Genomic DNA, 20553 nt, shown 5'->3' on the forward strand with positions numbered 1-20553 from the left:
TGAACAATGGGTCAGTTTAATTTTAAGCACTTTCATATTTTTCACATTTGTTACAAAAATATTTCAAAAATGGCAATGGAAAATAAAAGGCATTGTAATAATGATCGCATATTTTAATTCTCAGATTTAAAGGGAAGCATTATAGTAAAACAAAAAACAGAACATATCTGGAACAGTTAAAAAAAATTAAATTACTATTTCTAATTTGAATTTCCTTGGCAATTTTAAATGCTACATTGTAACATTAAAAGGGTCTTTAAAAACACAGTTTCCAAAACTGCAATACATTCATTTAGGCCATCAAACACACAGGGATTGGGATGCCAAAACCTTTTTACGTTTCATTTAACTCTAGTGCACAAAATACTACTGTCACCAGTCACATTCACATCTAAACCTCTTATAGCAGAAGAACAGACTCCGTCAGGGCTGGAGCTGAAAAAACACACACAGTGAGCGAGAATTTCTGCCGTCGAACTACAAATAGGCATTTGCAGAAATGCGGAACCTTTCAGCCACTAACCACTGAAACACCTACTTTTCCTTTTTGAACCAAGATCCCTTTCATAAACGACCATTAAATATCATTACCATCATGTGACTAACCTTAAGAGCTTATTAGAAAAGGTTCCGCTAAACTATCGCCTTTATGCAGCATTAATTGCACTAAATTACAAGCCTACAGTTCGTACCTGTCCTGCACCGTTCGGTCAGACAAAACAAGTGCAGTATTCTACTGAAGGACAAAATAAGAGATGGTGGTTACCAGCTTGGGCAAACACAATGATTAGCTTTGATTTCTGCTTTAAGAACAAAACGTAACTAGTGTTGCATGAGCAAAGAAACTAGAGTTACGCACTACATTGCACCGGAATAAAAAAATCGACATGTGCACTGACAAAAATATAAAACCAAAAGCTGTGTGCTTTTAATATAAAACACTCTGTATTGCATGCCATAAACCTGCAATGATCAAAACAATACCACAGAGATGTGACCTGATGCAGAGAAGGACACATAACTCAAATTTGTAGAAACATCGAAACGACAGTGACGGACTCCAGTGCAGCCCCATATTCCCATTGGATGCAGTTTAGTAGGAGAATGATGCTTAGTTGAGCTAAACAGTACACATTATCATTCAAGATATGAAAGTGTGAAAATGGGAATATATTGTGTTACAAATATAGCCCCCTCCTCCGCAATTAATTAATGTTACTGTACCTGTGAAATTATTCTAAGGCGTTCCAGTAAAAGCAAATCATTTGCCATTGATAATAAAGGATATTTACAAATATAAGTATTTAAGGGGCAAAATTTCACCGACACTCCAGTAATTTTAAATATGATATTCATCATAATTTTGGACCATTGTATATTTTCATATGCACACACATCATAAAATTGGATTAATGATGTTATTCATGATGATATTAATGCAAATATAAAATCCCTGATTAATGCTACTATCATTTTCCAGTTAAAGCTATGATAACATTATTATGTAATGATGCAAATGTTTATAAAAACCCTTAAACTATCTGTTAAAATATAACATTATCAACTTTAGCGTCATTCAACCCTCAACCTTTCAAGAATAAAATCAAAGGCACAACGGTTAAATAACACCATGAAAGGTCGCGATTATCATTAGGGTTTTCGGCTAAAATAATAAACCGTAAGTATAAAAGGAAACTAGACTATATGATCTCGAATAGAATAAATGCTTAGCTTTTTAGTACAAAAGTATCAATGCTAGAGGCTTTTACATCAGTGAAAGTGCGCTAGTGAAATCTAGAGTAAAATCGTCCAGAAAGGTGCACAGTGAGGTGTGGAGTGGTCAAGAAAGCTTGTTACTCCTGATGAGGGTGGGCGCCACATGAGGCCGAAGTGCTTTGGTGAGGTGTTGGCGGTAAACCGACGCTAAAGATGCCGATGATGCCCAGGTTGAGCAGGACACCCAGAGCGAGAGCCCCCAAGGTACCCAGGAAGGAAGGTAAAGCGGAGTGGGACATCAGCCACTCTTTGCGAGACGACATGTCAGTCAACACTGCCTCCATCTGGAAATGGGTGCCCACGACCGCACATATGTGAAAGAGCTGGTGACTGTGACCTTGGAGGAGAGTGATTGGAAAAACTAGTTAAAAGAACCGTGTGGCCCTGGTGTGAACCTCTATAACCATTAAAAACCAAACAAAGACAACCGTAAAATCGCTAAAAATGAGGTACCGATGTAGTCGAAGCGTCCGGGGGCCAGTCTCTCGGGCAGGTGAGATGCAAACAGGAAGCATGTGAGAAATGCAAAGAACAGATGGTAAGAGTGGCTGGCCAGAGCTTCACTGGGACTATAGCTCCCCCAACAGCACGACAGCAGCTACAGACACACAGGGAAAGAGACACACATTGCCATCCATAAAAAGAGCACCCATATCTGGTGTTACGCAGGCATGATTTGCTTAAGTATGTGTCTAATTTACATGTGCAATCAAGTGTGACCATACTTACTCGGTAAAACAGTGGGATACTATCAAAGAGGAAGGGGACAACAAATGCGGCCGTTCTCAAGATTTTACTTATGTGTGGGTACTGCAACTCTACAAACCTGTTACAAAAGACAGAGAAAAATGCAGCCTCACTTAAAATCTGTTTATTATAGATAATATATATGTTCATAGTTAAATGTTTTTTAGTTTTAAAGTAGCCCTGTGATGAAAATCAAGCTTTTAATGTTTTTTATATGTGTATGTGGGGTTTTTAATATGTTTTAAGACAAACCATGTGCAAATTAATAAGTCAACACCATTGCTGAGTATTTTCTCTTTAAAACTGCAGTGAACCAAAGACAATGAGTGGATCTCTGAACAGGTGTAAGTGAGCGGAGAAGGGGCTAATTTGCATATTCATAGAACCGCGTGTACTAAATGAAGGACAGGTGTAGAGTTATATTTAAGTTATTTTAAGGCATGAAGAATTTTTCTTCAAGGAAAAAACGTTTATTGTGTCATTTTGGTGATCAAAACTGATAAATTATTGACTAGAGATAAAATTATTGAACAGGGGGATTTTAAATAAAAAAATTGTGTAAATAAATATCAAATATTTTAACCCTCATGTGGTGTTCAAAACCCTATAACACCTGTGGTGTTCCCGGTCAAAACTTATAAATCACTCATTATACCATATTTTCACCCAATCTTGGATTCAATCTTTTTGTCAACATGTTCTCTTTCAATTAGGACTGGTTTAATATTTTGATTCGCATCTGAATAATCATAGGCCTCATTTATTTGCGAGTAGGCATTTCATTTTTTTCGTAATTTTTTTAATATTTTTGAATAATTTTGGAAATATTAAATAAAATCTGAAAAAATTGGTATTGTTGATCACACTAGTCAACTTAAAATTTTCACCGGGAATTTTGTTTTGAAACTTTTGTTTTGTAAAAAATATGGCACATAGTCACACTTGTGGTGTTCCCGGTCAAAAATGACCAGCCTATAAAAAATAGCTTATAAATCACTCATTATACCATATTTTCACCCAATCTTGGATTCAATCTTTTTGTCAACATGTTCTCTTTCAATTAGGACTGGTTTTATATTTTGATTTGCATCTGAATAATCATAGGCCTCATTTATTTGAGAGTAGGCATTTCATTTTTTGAGTAATTTTTTTTTTACATTTTTGAATAATTTTGGAAATATTAAATACAATCTGAAAAAAATTGGTATTGTTGATCACACTAGTCAACTTAAAATTTTCACCAGGAATTTTGTTTTGAAACTTTTGTTTTGTAAAAAATATGTCACATAGTCACACTTGTGGTGTTCCCGGTCAAAAATGACCGGCCAATAAAAAATAGCTTATAAATCACTCATTATACCATATTTTAACCCAATCTTGGATTCAATCTTTTTGTCAACTTGTTCTCTTTCAATTAGGACTGGTTTTATATTTCTGTTTGCATCTGATTAATCGTGGGCCTCATTTATCTGAGAGTAGGCATGGTCAAAAATGGTCACAATGGCCGACCATTGAAAGTGAATGGGAGAGACTGAAAATAACAGAACAATTTAGTTTTCAGGAGCATGTTCATTATTTTCATGTACACATATGAGCATGTGTGCTTGCAAACATCGAGCCCTTGGACCTGTGCATGTATCGATACATTTATACACACGCTACCCAGGCACACACACGTTAAAACACACAAACCTTTTTGAGTATGACACACATTCTTTTCCACAGAGAGAAATTTGATGGAACGCACCATCAAACATGCCATATCCCGAATTGATGACAATACCCTTGTCAAATACGCGCGCGTGCGTGCGTGCGTGTGTGTGGTAATGTCAGGTAATCGGCTACGGAGCTTGAAACAACTGATGAGGAGCAGTCTTCCAGTGGTTAGGGCCCAGCTGAGGTTACCGGTTCATTCTGATAGGCTCCGTCACAAACAAGTTGAAGCATGATTGTATGTCATCAATTCGGGATATGGCATATCTTGTTAGCCCTGGCTTCATCTTCATGACATTTTCAGAAGAAAACCTGCCTTGCCTTATAGGTGGGGATGAAGAACAGGATGAAGTTCCATCTTTTGACCAGAATGAAACGGTAACCTCATCAGTTGTTTCAAGCTCCGTAGCCGATTCAGTGGTGCCTTCCTCTTCAGAAACATCTTCACTGCAAGATGCATCCTGCATTTCCTCCTCCTCACTAGTTTCTGAGTCAAAAATCTGATGAATAACATCATGTGCAGAGAGCTGCTTTGCCATTGTGCTGCCACAAATGAATGACAAGCAAGGTGCTGTGAGGCATTTAAGCGGCAGAAGCGCCTGACCTGGGCTACAGAGAAGCAGCACTGGACTGTTGCTCAGTGGTACAAAGTACTTTTTTCGGATGAAAGCAAATTTTGCATGTCATTCGGAAAGCAAGGTTCCAGAGTCTGGAGGAAGACTGGGGAGAAGGAAATGCCAAAATGCCTGAAGTCCAGTGTCATGTACCCACAGTCAGTGATGGTCTGGGGTGCCATGTCAGCTGCTGGTGTTGGTCCACTGTGTTTTATCAAGGGCAGGGTCAATGCAGCTAGCTATCAGGAGATTTTGGAGCACTTCATGCTTCCATCTGCTGAAAAGCTTAATGGAGATGAAGATTTAATTTTTCAGCACGACCTGGCACCTGCTCACAGTGCCAAAACCACTGGTAAATGGTTTAGTGACCATGGTATTACTGTGCTCAATTGGCCTGCCAACACTCTGGATGAGCTTAAGCCCGCTATCGAAGCATCCTGGGCCTCCATAACACCTCAGCAGTGCCACAGGCTGATTGCCTCCATACCACGCCTTATTGAAGCAGTCATTTCTGCAAAAGGATTCCCGACCAAGTATTGAGTGCATAACTGAACATAATTATTTGAAGGTTGACTTTTTTTGTATTAAAAACACTTATTTTATTGGTCGGATGAAATATGCCTATTCTTTGAGATAGGAATTTTGGGTTCTCTTACGAGAGTATCTCTCGTACTGCGTAATATCTTACGCAATGGGGAAAACCTCTTTTCCACGAGATATTGAAGCCAAAAATTATCCTTAATTTTGAATTAATGTAAAACGCTGTGCAGCAGCATGCAGACATAGGCAAGACGGCTTGCGCGCCTATTGGCTGCCCTGCGGCAACAGCAGCAGCCTATCGAGAGTGGCCCTGCGTGACACATATCCAATGGGGGTATTTCGCGCCCACTTCGTCACCTCCCGCCAGAAAGGGTGTGGTCTTGCCCTATAAATATAGCTCGATTAGGCTGGTACACTGATTTTCATCTCTTCAGCGAAGCATCACGCATCGCTGGATCCGGAGTGAGAAGCCACGCCATCTGAGAAAAAGCACACAGCGGGACGAGCCTTTGAGTCTGAAGTCGCTGGCATCGCCGCCTTTAGCCGCCGTACCTGCTACGCTTTCCGGCATCATATCCTTTTCAAGTGTGTGTGTCTGTGTTCGCCGCTGCGACACACATTTTTTCACTGTCTCTCCCTCTCTGACAAAAGAGCTGCGTCTTTTTCAAGATGCATAGATCCTGCGGCTCGTGCCGAGCCACGCTCAGTGAAGAGGATCACCATGTCATCTGCGTTTCCTGCCTGGGTGAGGATCATGCTGAGCCTTCTCCTGCCCGCCAAAGCTAGCCGGTTCGCCCGCAGCTTCGCCAGCATCGCTCGAGTCCCTCCCCGACGGACAGCGGCTGCCGTCCGCCACCGCTTCCGCCATTGAGGTCAACGGAACAGCCGAGGCCTGTTCTATCCTGGCGTCGGATAGTGAGGATTGGGCAAGCTCTGTGGACCTCCCCTCTGCTATCCGCGAGCCTTCTGGGAAACGAGCCGGCAATGAATCGGAGCTGATGCGTCTGCTCTCTCAAGCCGTCGACAACCTCGGCCTCAACTGGGAGGCGCCCGCGCAGCCTGCGCGCAACCGACTGGACGGATGCTTCCTGAAGAAGAACCATGCGCCGTCACAATCCAGGGCCGCGCCTTTTCTTCCTGAGCTTCTCGAAGAAGTCGCGAGGTCCTGGGGCGACCACCTCTCGGCCAGGTTTCGTACCTCTGTCTCGGCTGCATTCTCCACTGTGGACGGTGCAAAAGACAAAGGATACCTTTCTCTTCCCCCAGTGGAAGCAGCGGTAGCTTCCCATCTCTGCCCGCCCTCTGCTGGATGGCGAGTGCAGACGGCTCTACCATCTAAAGCTTACCGAGTGACGTCAGCCATGCAAGGTCGTGCATATACGCCGCCGCTGGGCAAGCCGCGTCAGCACTACACACGATGGCCATCTTGCAGACCTTCCAGGCCGACCTTCTCCGAAAAATGGACGAGGAAGGCGATGGGTCGATCAGCATTGCGGATTTGCGGAGCGCTACAGACCTGGCTCTACGCGCTACAAAATCAGCTGCACAGGCCATTGGGCGGAACATGACCTCTCTCACCGTGGCTGAGAGACATCTGTGGTTGACGCTGTCTGAAATGACTGAAGCGGAGCGCTCTGTATTCCTCGACGCGCCCATTTCGTCAGCTGGCCTCTTCGGATCTGCCGTCAAAGATTTCGCGGACAGATTCCAAGAGGTTCAAAAGACATCGCAGGTGATGAAGCACTTCCTTCCGAAGTGCTCTAGTTCCGCAGCAGGTCGCTCTAAACAGCCGTCTGCCCGGAGCTCCCAGCCGCAACCTGCACCACCCGCCACCGCCGCTTCTCAACGCCGCCAGGCCCGAGAACAGAGACAACGCTCTCGCTCTGCTGGACTCCGCCCCCCTCAGCGCGGGCCCCGGCCGAGGATCGAAACCAAGCCCGAGGTCTCAAAGCCTTCCTAGACTCTCTAGGAAAGCGACGGTGTTCAGGGGTCTCAGACCCATTCTAGATCTGCGACAGCTGAACAAAGCACTCACGAAGCGCCAGTTCAGAATGATTACAACCAGGAAAATCCTCGCGCAAGTTCGCCAGGAGGACTGGTTTATGTCAATAGATCTGAAAGACGCCTATTTTCAAATACAAATAGCGTCACATCACAGGCGATTCTTGAGATTCGCCTTCGAGGGCCAGGCATACCAATACAAAGTCCTGCCGTTCGGCCTGTTCCTGGCACCCCGTACATTTACGAAGTGCATGGACGCGGCTCTCGCACCCCTGAGACTCCAGGGCATGTGAATTTTGAACTACTTGGACGATTGGCTGATTCTAGCTCGATCACAATCAGAGCTCATAGAACACAGGGCCACATTACTCGAGCATCTCGAGAATCTGGGTCTCACAGTCAATTGGCCGAAGAGCTCGCTGTCTCCCAGCCAGAAAATGTATTTTCTGGGAACAGTGCTGGACTCGCTGTCCATGACAGCGCGTGTGTCGTCCAGAGTGAGAACTGGACATTCAGCACGCCGTGAAATCCTTCCGCCGCGGCTCTATAGTCCAGCTCAAAAGGTTTCAGAAAATGCTGGGCCCCATGGCCTCAGCAGCTTCAGTGCTCCAGCTGGGTCTGCTTCGCATGCGCCCACTGCAGCTGTGGGTGAAAGCACGAGTTCCGCCCAGGGCATGGACCGCTGGGTGGTTTCGCCTCCGGGTCGATCTGCAATGCGTTTCAGCTTTGGAACCTTGGAAGATAACCGGCTGGTATCAGTCAGGTGTGAGTCTGGGGACTCCCTCGAGTGTGAAGGTGGTGTCCACGGACGCCTCCACCTCGGGATGGGGAGCGCTGCTCGAGGGCAGACCGTTCTTTGGGTGGTCAGAACGGGTGGTCAGAACGGGAAAAGCTCCTACACATAAACTGTCTGGATATGATGGCTGTCGACAACGCGCTACGGCGCTTCTGTCCCCAGATAGAGGGTCACTACGTCTTGGTCCGGTCGGACAACATGTCAGTGATGGCATACATAAATCGCCAGGGCGGCATCAAGTCCCGAAACCTTTACAGGCTAACGGAACGCCTCCTGGTCTGGGCTCAGCACAACCTGCTTTCACTGAAAGCGGCGCATGTGCCTGGTTACCTGAATCTGGGACCAGACAGACTGTCCAGAGACAATGTCCCAGCAGGGGAATGGTCGCTGCACCCGCAGACGATCTAACTGCTGTGGGAGACATTCGGCAGAGCGCAGGTGGATCTGTTCGCGTCCCACGAGAACGCTCACTGTCCAAAATATTTCTCCAAGAGCAAGGACGCGCTGGCCCACGTCTGGCCCCGCTGTCCCCTCTATGCTTTTCCCCCCGTCTCGCTCCTGCCTCAAGTGCTGGAACGAATCAGGGAAAACGGATGCCAAGTGCTGCTTGTGGCTCCGCTCTGGACAAACCAGACTTGGTTCCCAGTCCTGATGCGGCTGACCAGCACTGCCCCCTGGCCAATACCGTTGAGGAAAGACCTCCTCTCTCAGGCCAAGGGCTCAATTTGGCATCCTCGCCCGCAACTATGGTCCCTTCATGCATGGGCCATCAACGGGTACCCGCTAACCTCCCGGAGGGAGTGTTAAACACGATCATGCATGCGAGGGCCCCGTCTACTAGACGGCTCTATTCCCCGAAATGGTCTGTGTTCTCTGCCTGGTGTCAAGCTCAGGGCTTTTCTACCGTAGACTGCGGGGGAACGGAAGTACTCTCCTTCCCCCAAGAGCTGCTGGGTAAGGGCAGGACCCCATCCACGCTCAAAGTGTACGTGGCGGCCATAGCAACATTTACAAAACCTGTGTCTTGCCAGTCACTGGGGAAAAACGACCTAGTCGTGCGATTCCTCAAGGGAGCTCGGAGGCTGAACCCTCCCAGACCTCCTTCAGTCCCGGTGTGGGACCTTTCTACGGTTTTGGAAGCCATGAAAGGTGCCCCGTTCGAGCCAATCCATTTGTCAGACATGAAGCATCTGTCTTTCAAAAAGGTGTTTCTTTTGGCTCTCGCTTCAGTGAAACGCATAGGGGACTTACAAGCGCTTTCAGTAAACGCGTCATGTATGGAGTTTGGGCCTAATGACTCAAAAGTCATACTCAAACCAAGGCACGGGTACGTGCCCGAATCCCTCAACACACCGTTCAGGGCCCAGGTTATTTCCCTGTGCGCACTCTCGGTACATGATGAGGAGGTGGATGCGAGTCTCCTTTGCCCTGTCAGAGCACTGAGAGCTTATGTGTCCCGCTCGTCTGTCTTCAGACAGACCGAGCAGCTCTTCTTTTTGTTTGGCGGACGCTCCAAGGGACTGGCCGCATCAAAACAGAGACTATCCAGATGGATAGTCGATGCCATAGCACTGGCTTACACTTCTAAGGGCATGAAGTGTCCTTTGGGTGTCAGAGCGCACTCCACGAGAGGCTGGCCTCGTCGTGGGCGTGGTATAGTGGGGTTACCCTGCAAGATATCTGTACGGCCGCGGGCTGGGCCTCGCCGTCTACATTTATAAGGTTTTATAACCTAGAGGTTCCCGCCTTACAGGCAAAGCTTCTGTCGGTATAGAATTCAGTGCTATCTGCCCCGCTCTGCCGGCCCAGATGCTGAGTTTTGCTTGTGAATCGCTCACTGAGCGATAAAACAGCTCCATGGGTGGTGAATAACCCGTACTATTGCCCAGTCTGTGTGAAACATTGTTAACATAACTAGCTCCTGTAGGGTGCTATTTCGTGGGGAATGATGCTTGCAGCCTCTCTTCTCCGACTCTCTGTGAGTCTATGGTGATTATGCACTATATGAGCCCCGGGCTACTGCCCTTGGGACTTTGGTGTCGGATCCCAGTATGCACGGCGTTTTGCATTGTGTTCCCCATAGCGTAAGATATTATGCAGTACGAGAGATACTCTCGTAAGAAAAAGTAACCTTGGTTCTCTCTGGAGAGGGAACGAGTACTGCGTATCTTGCCGTGCATACACAGCTCTGGTTCGCTTCGGCGATGAAAACCAGTGTACCAGCCTAATCGAGCTATATTTATAGGGCAAGACCACGCCCTTTCTGGCGGGACGTGACGAAGTGGGAGCGAAATGCCCCCATTGGATATGTGTCACGCAGGGCCACTCTCGATAGGCTGCTGCTGTTGCCGCAGGGCAGCCAATAGGCGCGCAAGCGGTCTTGCCTATGTCTGCATGCTGCTGCACAGCATTTTACATTAATTCAAAATTAAGGATAATTTTTGGCTTCAATATCTCGTGGAAAAGAGGTTTCCCCATAGCGTAAGATATTACGCAGTACTCGTTCCCTCTCTAGAGAGAACCGAGGTTACGTTAGTAACCGAGTACGTTTTCATGAGCTATATGCCAAAATCATCAGTATTAAAACAATAAATTCCCTGAAATATTTCAGTTGGTGTGCAATGAATCTAAAATATATGCAAGTTTAATTTTTATCATTACATTATGGAAAATAGGCAAGGCAAGGCAAGTTTATTTATATAGCACATTTCATACACAATGGTAATTCAAAGTGCTTTACATATTAAGAAGAAATTAAAATAATCAAACGAAATCAGAATAATTAAAACAGTTTAGAATAAAAGATAAAATACAGAAATAATCAAATGAAATCAGAATAATTAAATAAAATAAAATACAGTGCAAACAGTCGGACGAACAGTGGCACAGTGCTCATTCTGTAAATGCACAGCTAAACAGATGTGTTTTGAGTCTGGATTTGAATGTGACTACTGTAGGAGCACATCTGATCTCTTCTGGAAGCTGATTCCAGCTGCGGCTGGCATAGTAGCTAAAAGCAGACTCGCCATGCTTAGAGTGAATCCTTGGTATTTCTAGCCGATGTGCTCCTAATGATCTGAGTGATCTGTTGGGTTTATATTCACTGAGCATATCTGCAATGTATTGAGGTCCTAGGCCATTGAATGGTTTATATACCAGTAATAATACTTTAAAATCAATCCTAAATGTAACTGGCAGCCAGTGTAAAGACCTGAGGACTGGTGTGATGTGTTCATATTTTCTGGTTCTGCTCAGAATCCTAGCAGCAGCGTTCTGTATGAGCTGCAACTGTCTTATGGTCTTTTTGGGAAGGCCAGTGAGAAGTCCATTACAATAATCCACCCTACTGGTGATGAAAGCATGTACAAGTTTTTTTAAGTCTTGACTGGAAACAAATCATCTAATTCTTGCAATATTTTTCAGGTGATAGTATGCTGATTTAGTTATTGCTTTGACATGACTACTGAAACTAAGGTCTGACTCTAGAGACACACCAAGATTCCTGACTTGATTTTTAGTTGTTTGACCCCTAGACTGAAGGTATGCGTTCACCTTGAGAACTTCATCTTTGTTTCCAAACGCAATGACTTCAGTTTTGTCTTTGTTTAACTGAAGAAAGTTTTGGCACATCCAATTGTTTACTTCATCAATGCATTGGCAAAGGGAGTCAATGGGGCTGTAATCGTTAGGCGATAGGGATAAGTAGAGCTGTGTGTCGTCTGCATAGCTGTGGTAAGCGATTTGGTTCTTTCTCATTATTTGGCTCATTGGAAGCATGTACAGGTTGAATAGGAGTGGCGCAAGAATTGAGGCTTGAGGGACTCCGCATGTCATGGATGTCCACTCAGACTTATGGTCTCCTATACTCACATAATAACCTCTGCCTCCTAAGTATGACCTGAACCATTTTAGGACTATCCCAGAAAGCCCGACCCAGTTTTCCAGCCTGTCAAGAAGTATTTTGTGATCGACAGTGTCAAATGCAGCACTGAGGTCGAGTAGTACCAGCACTGATAATTTGCCTGTATCAGTATTTAAGCGAATATCATTTATTATCTTTATGAGCGCGGTCTCTGTACTGTGGTGCGGTCGGAAACCAGATTGAAAATGGTCAAAGTATCCATTCGAGCTTAAGAATTTGTTCAGCTGATTGAAGACAACTTTTTCAATGATCTTGCCTACGAAAGGAAGATTTGAGATCGGTCTATAGTTGTTTAAAATGGTCTTATCCAGATTGCTCTTTTTCAGGAGGGGCTTGACAACAGCAGTTTTCAGGGAGGTCGGAAATCTCCCAGAGAGAAGTGAGGCATTTACCACTTCTAGGAGATCTGCTTCTAAGCTGTGTAACACATTTTTGAAAAAAGATGTGGGAAGTGCGTCACAGGCCAGGTTGATGTTTTTAGGTGCTGTACGGTTTCTTCCAAAATTTTGCCATCAATTTCTTCGAAATCAGACATAGTGACTACTTTCTTGTGCTGTTGTCTGATCTGCCTGACCCCAGCGCAACTCAAGGATGAGCTGATCACCTTTCTGATATTATTGATTTTCTCAGAGAAGAAAGAAGCAAACTCACTGCACTTTCTCACTGAGAGCATTTCACTGGGAATCTGGCTTGGGTGGTTTGTCAGTCTCTCTACAGTAGCAAAAAGAGTGCGCGTGTTGTTTATATTGCTGTTTATAATATTCGAGAAAAAAGTCTGTCTAGCTTTGCTTAGTTCCTTATTGAAAGAATGGATGCTGTCTTTGTAGATGTTATAATGGACTACAAGTTTTGTCTTCCGCCACATGCGCTCTGCTTTTCTGCATTGTCTTTTCATATTTTGCACTGCTGTTGAGTTTCTGCAAGGTGCTTTTTGTCTGCCACTCTTCTTCCTGACTTTCACAGGAGCAATATCATCAATTACACTCTTAACTTTTGAGTTAAAAGAATCAAGGAGAAAATCAACAGAGTCAGCAGATATGCTTGGTGTTAAAGATATAGCCTTCATAAATAGTACACTAGTGTTCTCATTTAAGCACCTCTTCTTGACAGACACAGATCTAGCTTCAATGGCAGGAGAGATCAATATATCAAAGAAAATACAAAAATGATCAGACAGTGCTACATCCTTAATAACAATTGATGAAATGTTTAGACCCTTACTGATAAGTAAATCTAGAGTGTGTCCACGATTATGTGTGGGTCCATATACATGCTGAGCCAGATCAAAAGTTTTTAAAACAGTTTTGATTTCTTTTGCCATATTGTTTTCTGCATTATCTATGTGAATGTTAAAATCTCCAGCAATGGCAAAGCAGTCAAACTCTGAGGAAATTGTTGATAACAGTTCTGTTAAGTTCTCAGCAAAAGCTGGAGAGTATTTTGGAGGCCTGTAAACAATGATAAGTAAAATGCGTGGAGCACCTTTTAACACAATACCCAGATATTCGAAAGACGGGTAATTCCCAAATGATATTTGCTTACATTGATAGACATCTTTATAAAGAGCAGCTAAACCTCCGCCTCTTCTGACAGCTCTGCAGACACTCATAAAAGTAAAGTTAGGAGGGGCTGTTTCATTGAGGACTGTTGCACTGCAACTTTCTTCTAGCCAAGTTTCATTTAGCAACATAAAATCCAGGTTGTATGTGGTTATTAAGTCGTTGACTAAAAGTGATTTATTTTTAAGTGAGCGGATGTTTAAAAGTGCTAACTTAACAGTCTTACTTTTTGTCCCCACAGCAATCTTGGTATGTCGTGTAATAGGCAAGGCTGGGCCCGCAGGCTTTGGTGGTTGTGGGGCCTGGCGTTTTTTGGTTGGTATCTGGGGGCTCGCAGCGAAAGAGTGGGATAGTCTAGTTCCAGCATGGAAATAATGAACTTTATCACAATATGCTAATTTTTTGAGAAGGACCTGTATATATGTGTGTACATATATTTACACATTTATATGTTAGATGCAATTAATCATGTGAGTGATGCTTGATCATGCAAAAGTTTCCACCACAACGCAAGGTTATTGTGTGCGGTTGTCAGGGTGTTTTTATATGGTTGCTAGGGTGTTGCTGATGCTCAATGGGTGTTGTTATGTGGTTGATTAATGGTGCAATCCAGAACAAGCCAAACCTGTCTCTAGATATTTAACAAAATATCACAGGAAAGTGGCAAATGCAAATCAAATTATGTTTGAGCCTTTGAATTTCAATGACTTTTAATATTGTATTTAATCATACTGCATACTACTGTGTTTCTTGTAGATTAAACGTATATATTAATAGCTAAATGCTTTTTAGTTTTAAATAAATAAACATAAATTACTTTTCAGTAAATATGGCTCCCTTTCATCATCTTCCAAACATAAATCATAAATTCGCTCATTTAGAAAAATATATATTTTTTCACACCTCTTCTCAAAAACCTGCACGATTTGAGGTATCAGAGCGGGACAAGTTATGTGCCAAAGTTTAATATTATATATAAAAAATATAGTGGTGCTTAACTAAGCGAAACTAATTAATTCACTGAATTCAACAACCAGTTAAGTTCTTCTGTAAATAATTTATTAAAATGACTGAAACCTTTTGTGCAAGCAGGAACAAGGTCAGAACAAACAAAGGTATGTGTGTGAGAAGGACTTAAGTTCCATAATAAACTCCCTATTATTCTTAGTCTGGCTACAATGACATCTGAATTAGCCCCTGTAACCGCAGACTTAGTAAATTTGTCTTAGTAACCCTTAAAACCACTCTCACCTGGAGTAGCAGGACATGCTGGTACAAAAGAGCGAGTTGCAGACGGCAATGGTCACAAAATGCTGGTGAAGCCAACTGTTGACCCAGGAGTCGGGCATCGCGTAAGAGGCGTACGTGATGGCGCAACCTGTAAAAGAGTATAGCATACATAAAACAGACACATGTATGACAGTATTTCTATTTAACAAAAAGACATTAATTAGAAGATTAATGCATGCTTTCATTTGGATATAGTTTTCAGGTTTAAGAAAAGAAAACTTGGTTAGTTAACTACAATCTTGAATAAATATGATTTGTTAACAGATTGAGATTTAAACAAAGAAACTATACCACACAATAACATTGACATTTTTTTTGTCTCCAAATACAGAAATTGTATATGTATAGTCCATACATATTTTTGCAAACTGATTCTTTTGTGCATGTGTGGATATGTTTGAAATAGCATATAACCAAAGTACTTCAATTATTTCTGAAGTATGTAGTATGCATACTACGCATAGTATGTGAGTTTTTCCCATATTTACCTGGATAAATTACCTAAACACTATTAAAAAACTTAATGTTATTTGTTTTGTTGGATTTGTGTCTTTTGTAATGCTTGGCTAGTGTGCCAGATCTCTGCTGTTGAACATATATAGCTACTCTGCTTTTCTCAAAGGCGGTAAAAGAGCTCTTTCATTGCCACAACTGGAAAACATGACCTAAGGTGGATTCCGCAAATGAAAGAATAATATTTTTATTAGACTACGGGACTTTACAATAAAGACTCACTGCTCTACACACAGGATATTGAACAGCTGACCATACCCTCATTCAGAACAGAAGTCAAATGAATGGAAATAATGTTTTTTTAAACATACTGAAATATAGATTTCCCCTTGAAAGAATGATCAATCTATTATCAAGAAAATTAGTCGTTAAATGTTTAAAAGGTGCATTTATAAATCACTTGCTCTATGTAAGGTAAAGTGTTCCGAGCCTATTAAAATTGCGCTTATATATTTCACACTAGCTCTTCACGCTTCTGAAGTGCCTCGAACTATATATGTAGTTTCTCAGCCTTCTCTCTTTATCAATGCAGACTTTAAAGGTTTTCTCTGGAGCCAGAGCATTTGCTTTCTTTCCTTTGAAGTCATACAATAAAATGCCAGCAGTGTATTAGATGGCTCATTTCCTCCAAAGCTCATGCTTTCCATAACCTCACATCGACCCTCCAATTCCTTTCTAAAGCTGGCCTTCAAGTAATTCTCCTATTTGACATCAGCTTTACATCAGAATTGTGTTTCTTTTTACTTCTATATTCTGTCAAGGACAGCAGATGACAAGAAGCCATTCTCACAATGTCATGCATTTACATTTATGCAGCAACTTACTCTGCATTTAAGATATGCATTTTATCAGTTCATGCATTCTCTGGAAAAAAACAACAACTAAATGACCTTGATGTTGCTAGCAATTGATGTGCTGTTAATGTTGATGTGCTGTTAATGTTAACAAAAACTATTAAAAAAAATGTTGGTCATTGAAATAAAGTATATTTAGGGTAAAGTAAAAATTTATATTTAGGGTAAAAATAAAGATTAGGGTACAATGCTCACTATTAACTAAATATTGACTGTGACTTTTGCTTCAATAAACTCCTAATTAATAGTTTTTAAGGTAGTTGTTAAGTTTAGGTATTGGGTAGGATTAAGGGATGTAAAATATGGTCATGCAGAATAAGGCATTAATATGTGCTTTATAAATACTAAAAAACAGCCAATATCCTAGTAATATGCATGCTAATAAGCAATTAGTGAATTGTGAGAATTGGACCCTAAACTAAAGTTTTACCGAATTTTCTTATGAATGTATTAAAAGCAGTACCATTGCACTTCCTATTTTCAAACTGCAACCAAGTTGTGTTCCCTAGTTACACGGTCAATATGATGAGTGCTTTTGATTAAGAAGTTAATCAAAAGTTTGTGAATTTGATAAGTTCGTCAGGTTACCGGCATCAAATCTTTGCCAGATATTCAAGTGTTTTATTTGTAGGACACTTTTTCTTTAATAAAATTTGAAAAGTCTCTTTGACAAAAAAAAAGTACCATAGGTTAGCTTGTTAGTCAAAAGTCTGACTATGCAAGACTAAATTATTTGCTCACCAATGATGTTTAAATAGAAAATAGTTGGTAGGAAAGGCTACTATGTTATGATGATAATGTGTCTATCTACCAGCCAATAGGGTGAACAGTACCCAAAGGCCCAGATATTCTAACAGCTTACAAAGCATACAGTAGGGCTGTGCAATTAATTGAAATTCAATTTCGATTTCGGCTCCCAACGATCACCAAAATAGTACAATCGAGTAAAAACGATTATTTTGCCATGTTCTGTTTTGCAAGAACACTCTTATTTTGTTTCGTGTTCTGAATGACAGGTGCACATCCACCCCTCACCGAAGCTATAAACTCTCTCAGCTTGAATGTTTAAACTGATAAGACTTAAAAAGAAGTGAAAATTATCAACTTTAGTTATGATGCGATGCTGGCCCGATTGTGCAAGTGACAATTCCGTCATGTCCGACTCCTAAACGCGAGAATGCAGTTTCGACGCCTGCCTTTTCCCACCCATTTTGAGAGACAGAGAGACAGAAGACGCAGCACCGCCGAACACTCACGTGGTTTGTGAAACTGCTTCTTGGAAAATGTTTTAAAATGATTGATTTGATTTTATAATCTGTGCGTAAAAATTATTATTATTATTATTAATTTAGGCTACTCATTCAATCTACATGCTAAAGTGAATCAATGTTTGCGGCGGAATTTCCCGCATTATAAGTGGTAGACCTGTGGGAATTATGAACTTATTGAAGAATTATCTGTTATATAATTTATTTTAATAGTTCAAGTGCAATAAATGTTTAAATTTAGATTTTTTAAGAATTGTTGAAATAAATCTTTTTAATAAATGCAACACGTTCCCAAAGTCATGTGAAATAATCGTGTTACATGATCGTGATTTCAATACTGACCAAAATAATCACGATTATGATTTTTTCCATAATCGAGCAGCCCTAGCATACAGGACAGAATCACCCAGGAGAACTGGAGCGTACCGAGACTGTACAGGCTGAGCGCTCCGTAGTCGAAGAAGTAGCAGACGTGACGAGCCTTGCTGGACATGGTGCTGAAGGTGTGAGCGCAGCTGGAGGTGAAGGGGTACAGGCAGATCAGCAGCATGTAGACGAGCATCGGCCAGGAGTAGCTCTCCGTCAGGAAGTCCAGCGTAAAGCACAGCATGCTGAACCGCCACAGGAAGTACCTATAATAGCACAGCACAAGTCCTGGACAGGGTATTTATGTCTAGTGTGAGGAAAGTAGAGCAGATAAGCTGGTTATTAAAGGGGTCATGACATGAGAAATCAAATTTGACCAAAACGCACCTTAATACCAGGTGTAAACAGTCCCTCACTTAATCAAGCTCCGAAAACAGCTTGTTTGGATACTTAGGGAATTGTGACGTCACACAGGCAAATGCATTTGCATAAGACTGCCTCCAGAGCAAGGCATCGACAAATAGTTCTACATCCTCGCACCACAGGCCCCGCCCACTGGTGTTCAGTCACTTAAAGGCTGACACTATTATATTCACTGATGCTGTAATGGATCGCGTCGGTGGATTATATGTTTGTTCAGAGAATTTGACTGCAGATTGTTTTGCAAACGATGCACAGTGTAATAAAGAGTTCGCAAAGAAACTTTTGCTGACTGATGAAGCAGTCAGCTGTATCGGATCTCAGTCACAACAGGCTGCATTGCTTTGAAATGTGCACGTGCAACAAAAAATTTTATTAACATTATGAGTGAACCTCAAGGAATATATTAAAAATAATGTCATGACCCCGTTAGACCTTTTCCTGTACTATTATGTCTTTAACGTTCAGCTGGGTGATATGACGATAGAGCGCATCCCAGTTTATCAGTCATCAGTTTACAGTTTTGAATATGGCTCATCCAAAAAGAGTTCAGATTCTGTACTGTCTTTCTATATATATACAGTTAGTAGCATCCAAAAGTGATGTCCGGAAGGCATATTTATTTTTTTATGACCCAACAAGTTTGATTAAACAATCAAAATATGAGGAATATATATATATATATACATAGCTTTTGTTTATTTATTTATTATTATTTTTTAATATATAATTTTAAATACAGAGGAAAAACAAAACACTAAACTTGGTCAAAATATTTATCTGACAAAAGATAAATTAAAGACAACTAAAGACAAAAGATAAAAAGGCTGAAGTGCCAACTAGCCTCTCCCTATGGAGGATCCCTATACCACTCTACAGATAAAGCGTTGTGGAATTTTTCGGTTCGCGTACCTACCCAAACTGATAAGATAAAATAAAAATTCTGCATCAAAATTTACAGACAAGTAGTTTGTTTAGGCATGGTTTGTAAGGAATTATAAACCTGCGCAGATATATTCAAACGCACATAACTATAGAATCAATTCTTAATGCGGATGTGAACGCCATCAGCGTCTATCACAGGTTCACGTTTAAAGTCTGTTTAGAGAGAACGGTGTCGTCTTAGCGGCCCCTAATTTAATATCAAACTATCATTTAGACGGAAATGAATCAATCAAAACTAACTTTAGCTGGAAAAAACATTTTTCAAGAACCACTATAAAACCAAACCAATCTCTGTTACCTTAAATTATATCTTTATCTCTGTAAAGCTGCTTTGAAACAATCTACATTGTTAAAAGCGCTATATAAATGAGGATGACTTGACTTGACTTGACAAAAGTTTTTGCCAAAAAAGGCAATCTACAGTATAGGCTTTATTTTACTATGCAAAATAATGCATGTAAAAAAAAACCTTCTTAATTTCTTTGTATGACAGCAAGGCCAAAAATTATGTTCGCACAATTTGTCATGTTTTATTGCATTATCACAAATAAAACAACTACACGATATTCTTTTGTAAATTTGTACATTTTTCGTAAATTTTTAATAATACAATTTTTATTTTAAATTAAAAAAAAAACTATTTTGTATTACTATAAAAAAAAATATCAAGGTTTCCACAAGAATATTAAGCATGAACAACTGTTTTCAACATTGACAATAATAAGGATCATGGAAGGATCATGTGACACTGATGACTGGAAATATAACTACATAAATACATAGCTAATCATAAATATAATAATAACAATATGATATAACAATAGAGCCTGCTCTAATAACACTAATCAGATATATACAGTACCATATATTAAATTACTTGAAACAAGATTTAGGTCATACTGCCCACTCCTACAAATACATAATCCTTTTCAAGTAATGTGTTTAGTCCCTGTAAAATCTGATATTGCATTAAAGTGTCTGCTTATAAGCTAAATCATAATTGCATAATGTAGCAGCTGAAACAAAGCTTCAAAGCTGACAAACTCCAACCTCTGGCACTAAAAGGAGATTATATGTTTAACTGGGCTCTTTACCAGGTCGGCAGGAAGTGGGTCCAGATATTGAGCGTCTCATTGGTCATTTGAAAACTGCTGAGAATGCAGTCGAGGGCTGAGCTGCTGGGATGGCGGTACCCAGACATGATGCCGTCCTCTCTAAACACCTGCAAA

General features: G+C 41.5%; 1 protein-coding gene across 6 annotated transcripts in view; it reads right to left on the minus strand.

Moving 5' to 3' along the window:
* The window catches only part of paqr6 (progestin and adipoQ receptor family member VI), a 40871-nt gene continuing 20318 nt past the window's right edge, over nucleotides 1–20553 (minus strand). For 3 of the 6 annotated variants that reach the window (XM_077214659.1, XM_077214660.1, XM_077214661.1), the window contains 6 exons: nucleotides 20419–20546; nucleotides 18020–18225; nucleotides 14920–15046; nucleotides 2506–2602; nucleotides 2230–2374; nucleotides 1–2113 (listed from right to left, as the gene is read on the minus strand). In XM_077214659.1, coding sequence (XP_077070774.1) covers nucleotides 1854–2113; nucleotides 2230–2374; nucleotides 2506–2602; nucleotides 14920–15046; nucleotides 18020–18225; nucleotides 20419–20546 — 963 coding nt within the window. In that variant the 3' untranslated portion in view covers nucleotides 1–1853. Of the gene's footprint in view, nucleotides 2114–2229; nucleotides 2375–2505; nucleotides 2603–14919; nucleotides 15047–18019; nucleotides 18248–20418; nucleotides 20547–20553 lie in introns of all 6 variants that reach the window. The other 3 variants (XM_077214662.1, XM_077214663.1, XM_077214664.1) reach the window with 1 other exon arrangement.

The sequence above is a fragment of the Siphateles boraxobius genome, unplaced genomic scaffold, assembly GCF_051911475.1.
Source record: "Siphateles boraxobius isolate OS27281-9 unplaced genomic scaffold, OSU_SipBor_1 68, whole genome shotgun sequence".
Classification (NCBI taxonomy): Eukaryota; Metazoa; Chordata; class Actinopteri; order Cypriniformes; family Leuciscidae; genus Siphateles; species Siphateles boraxobius.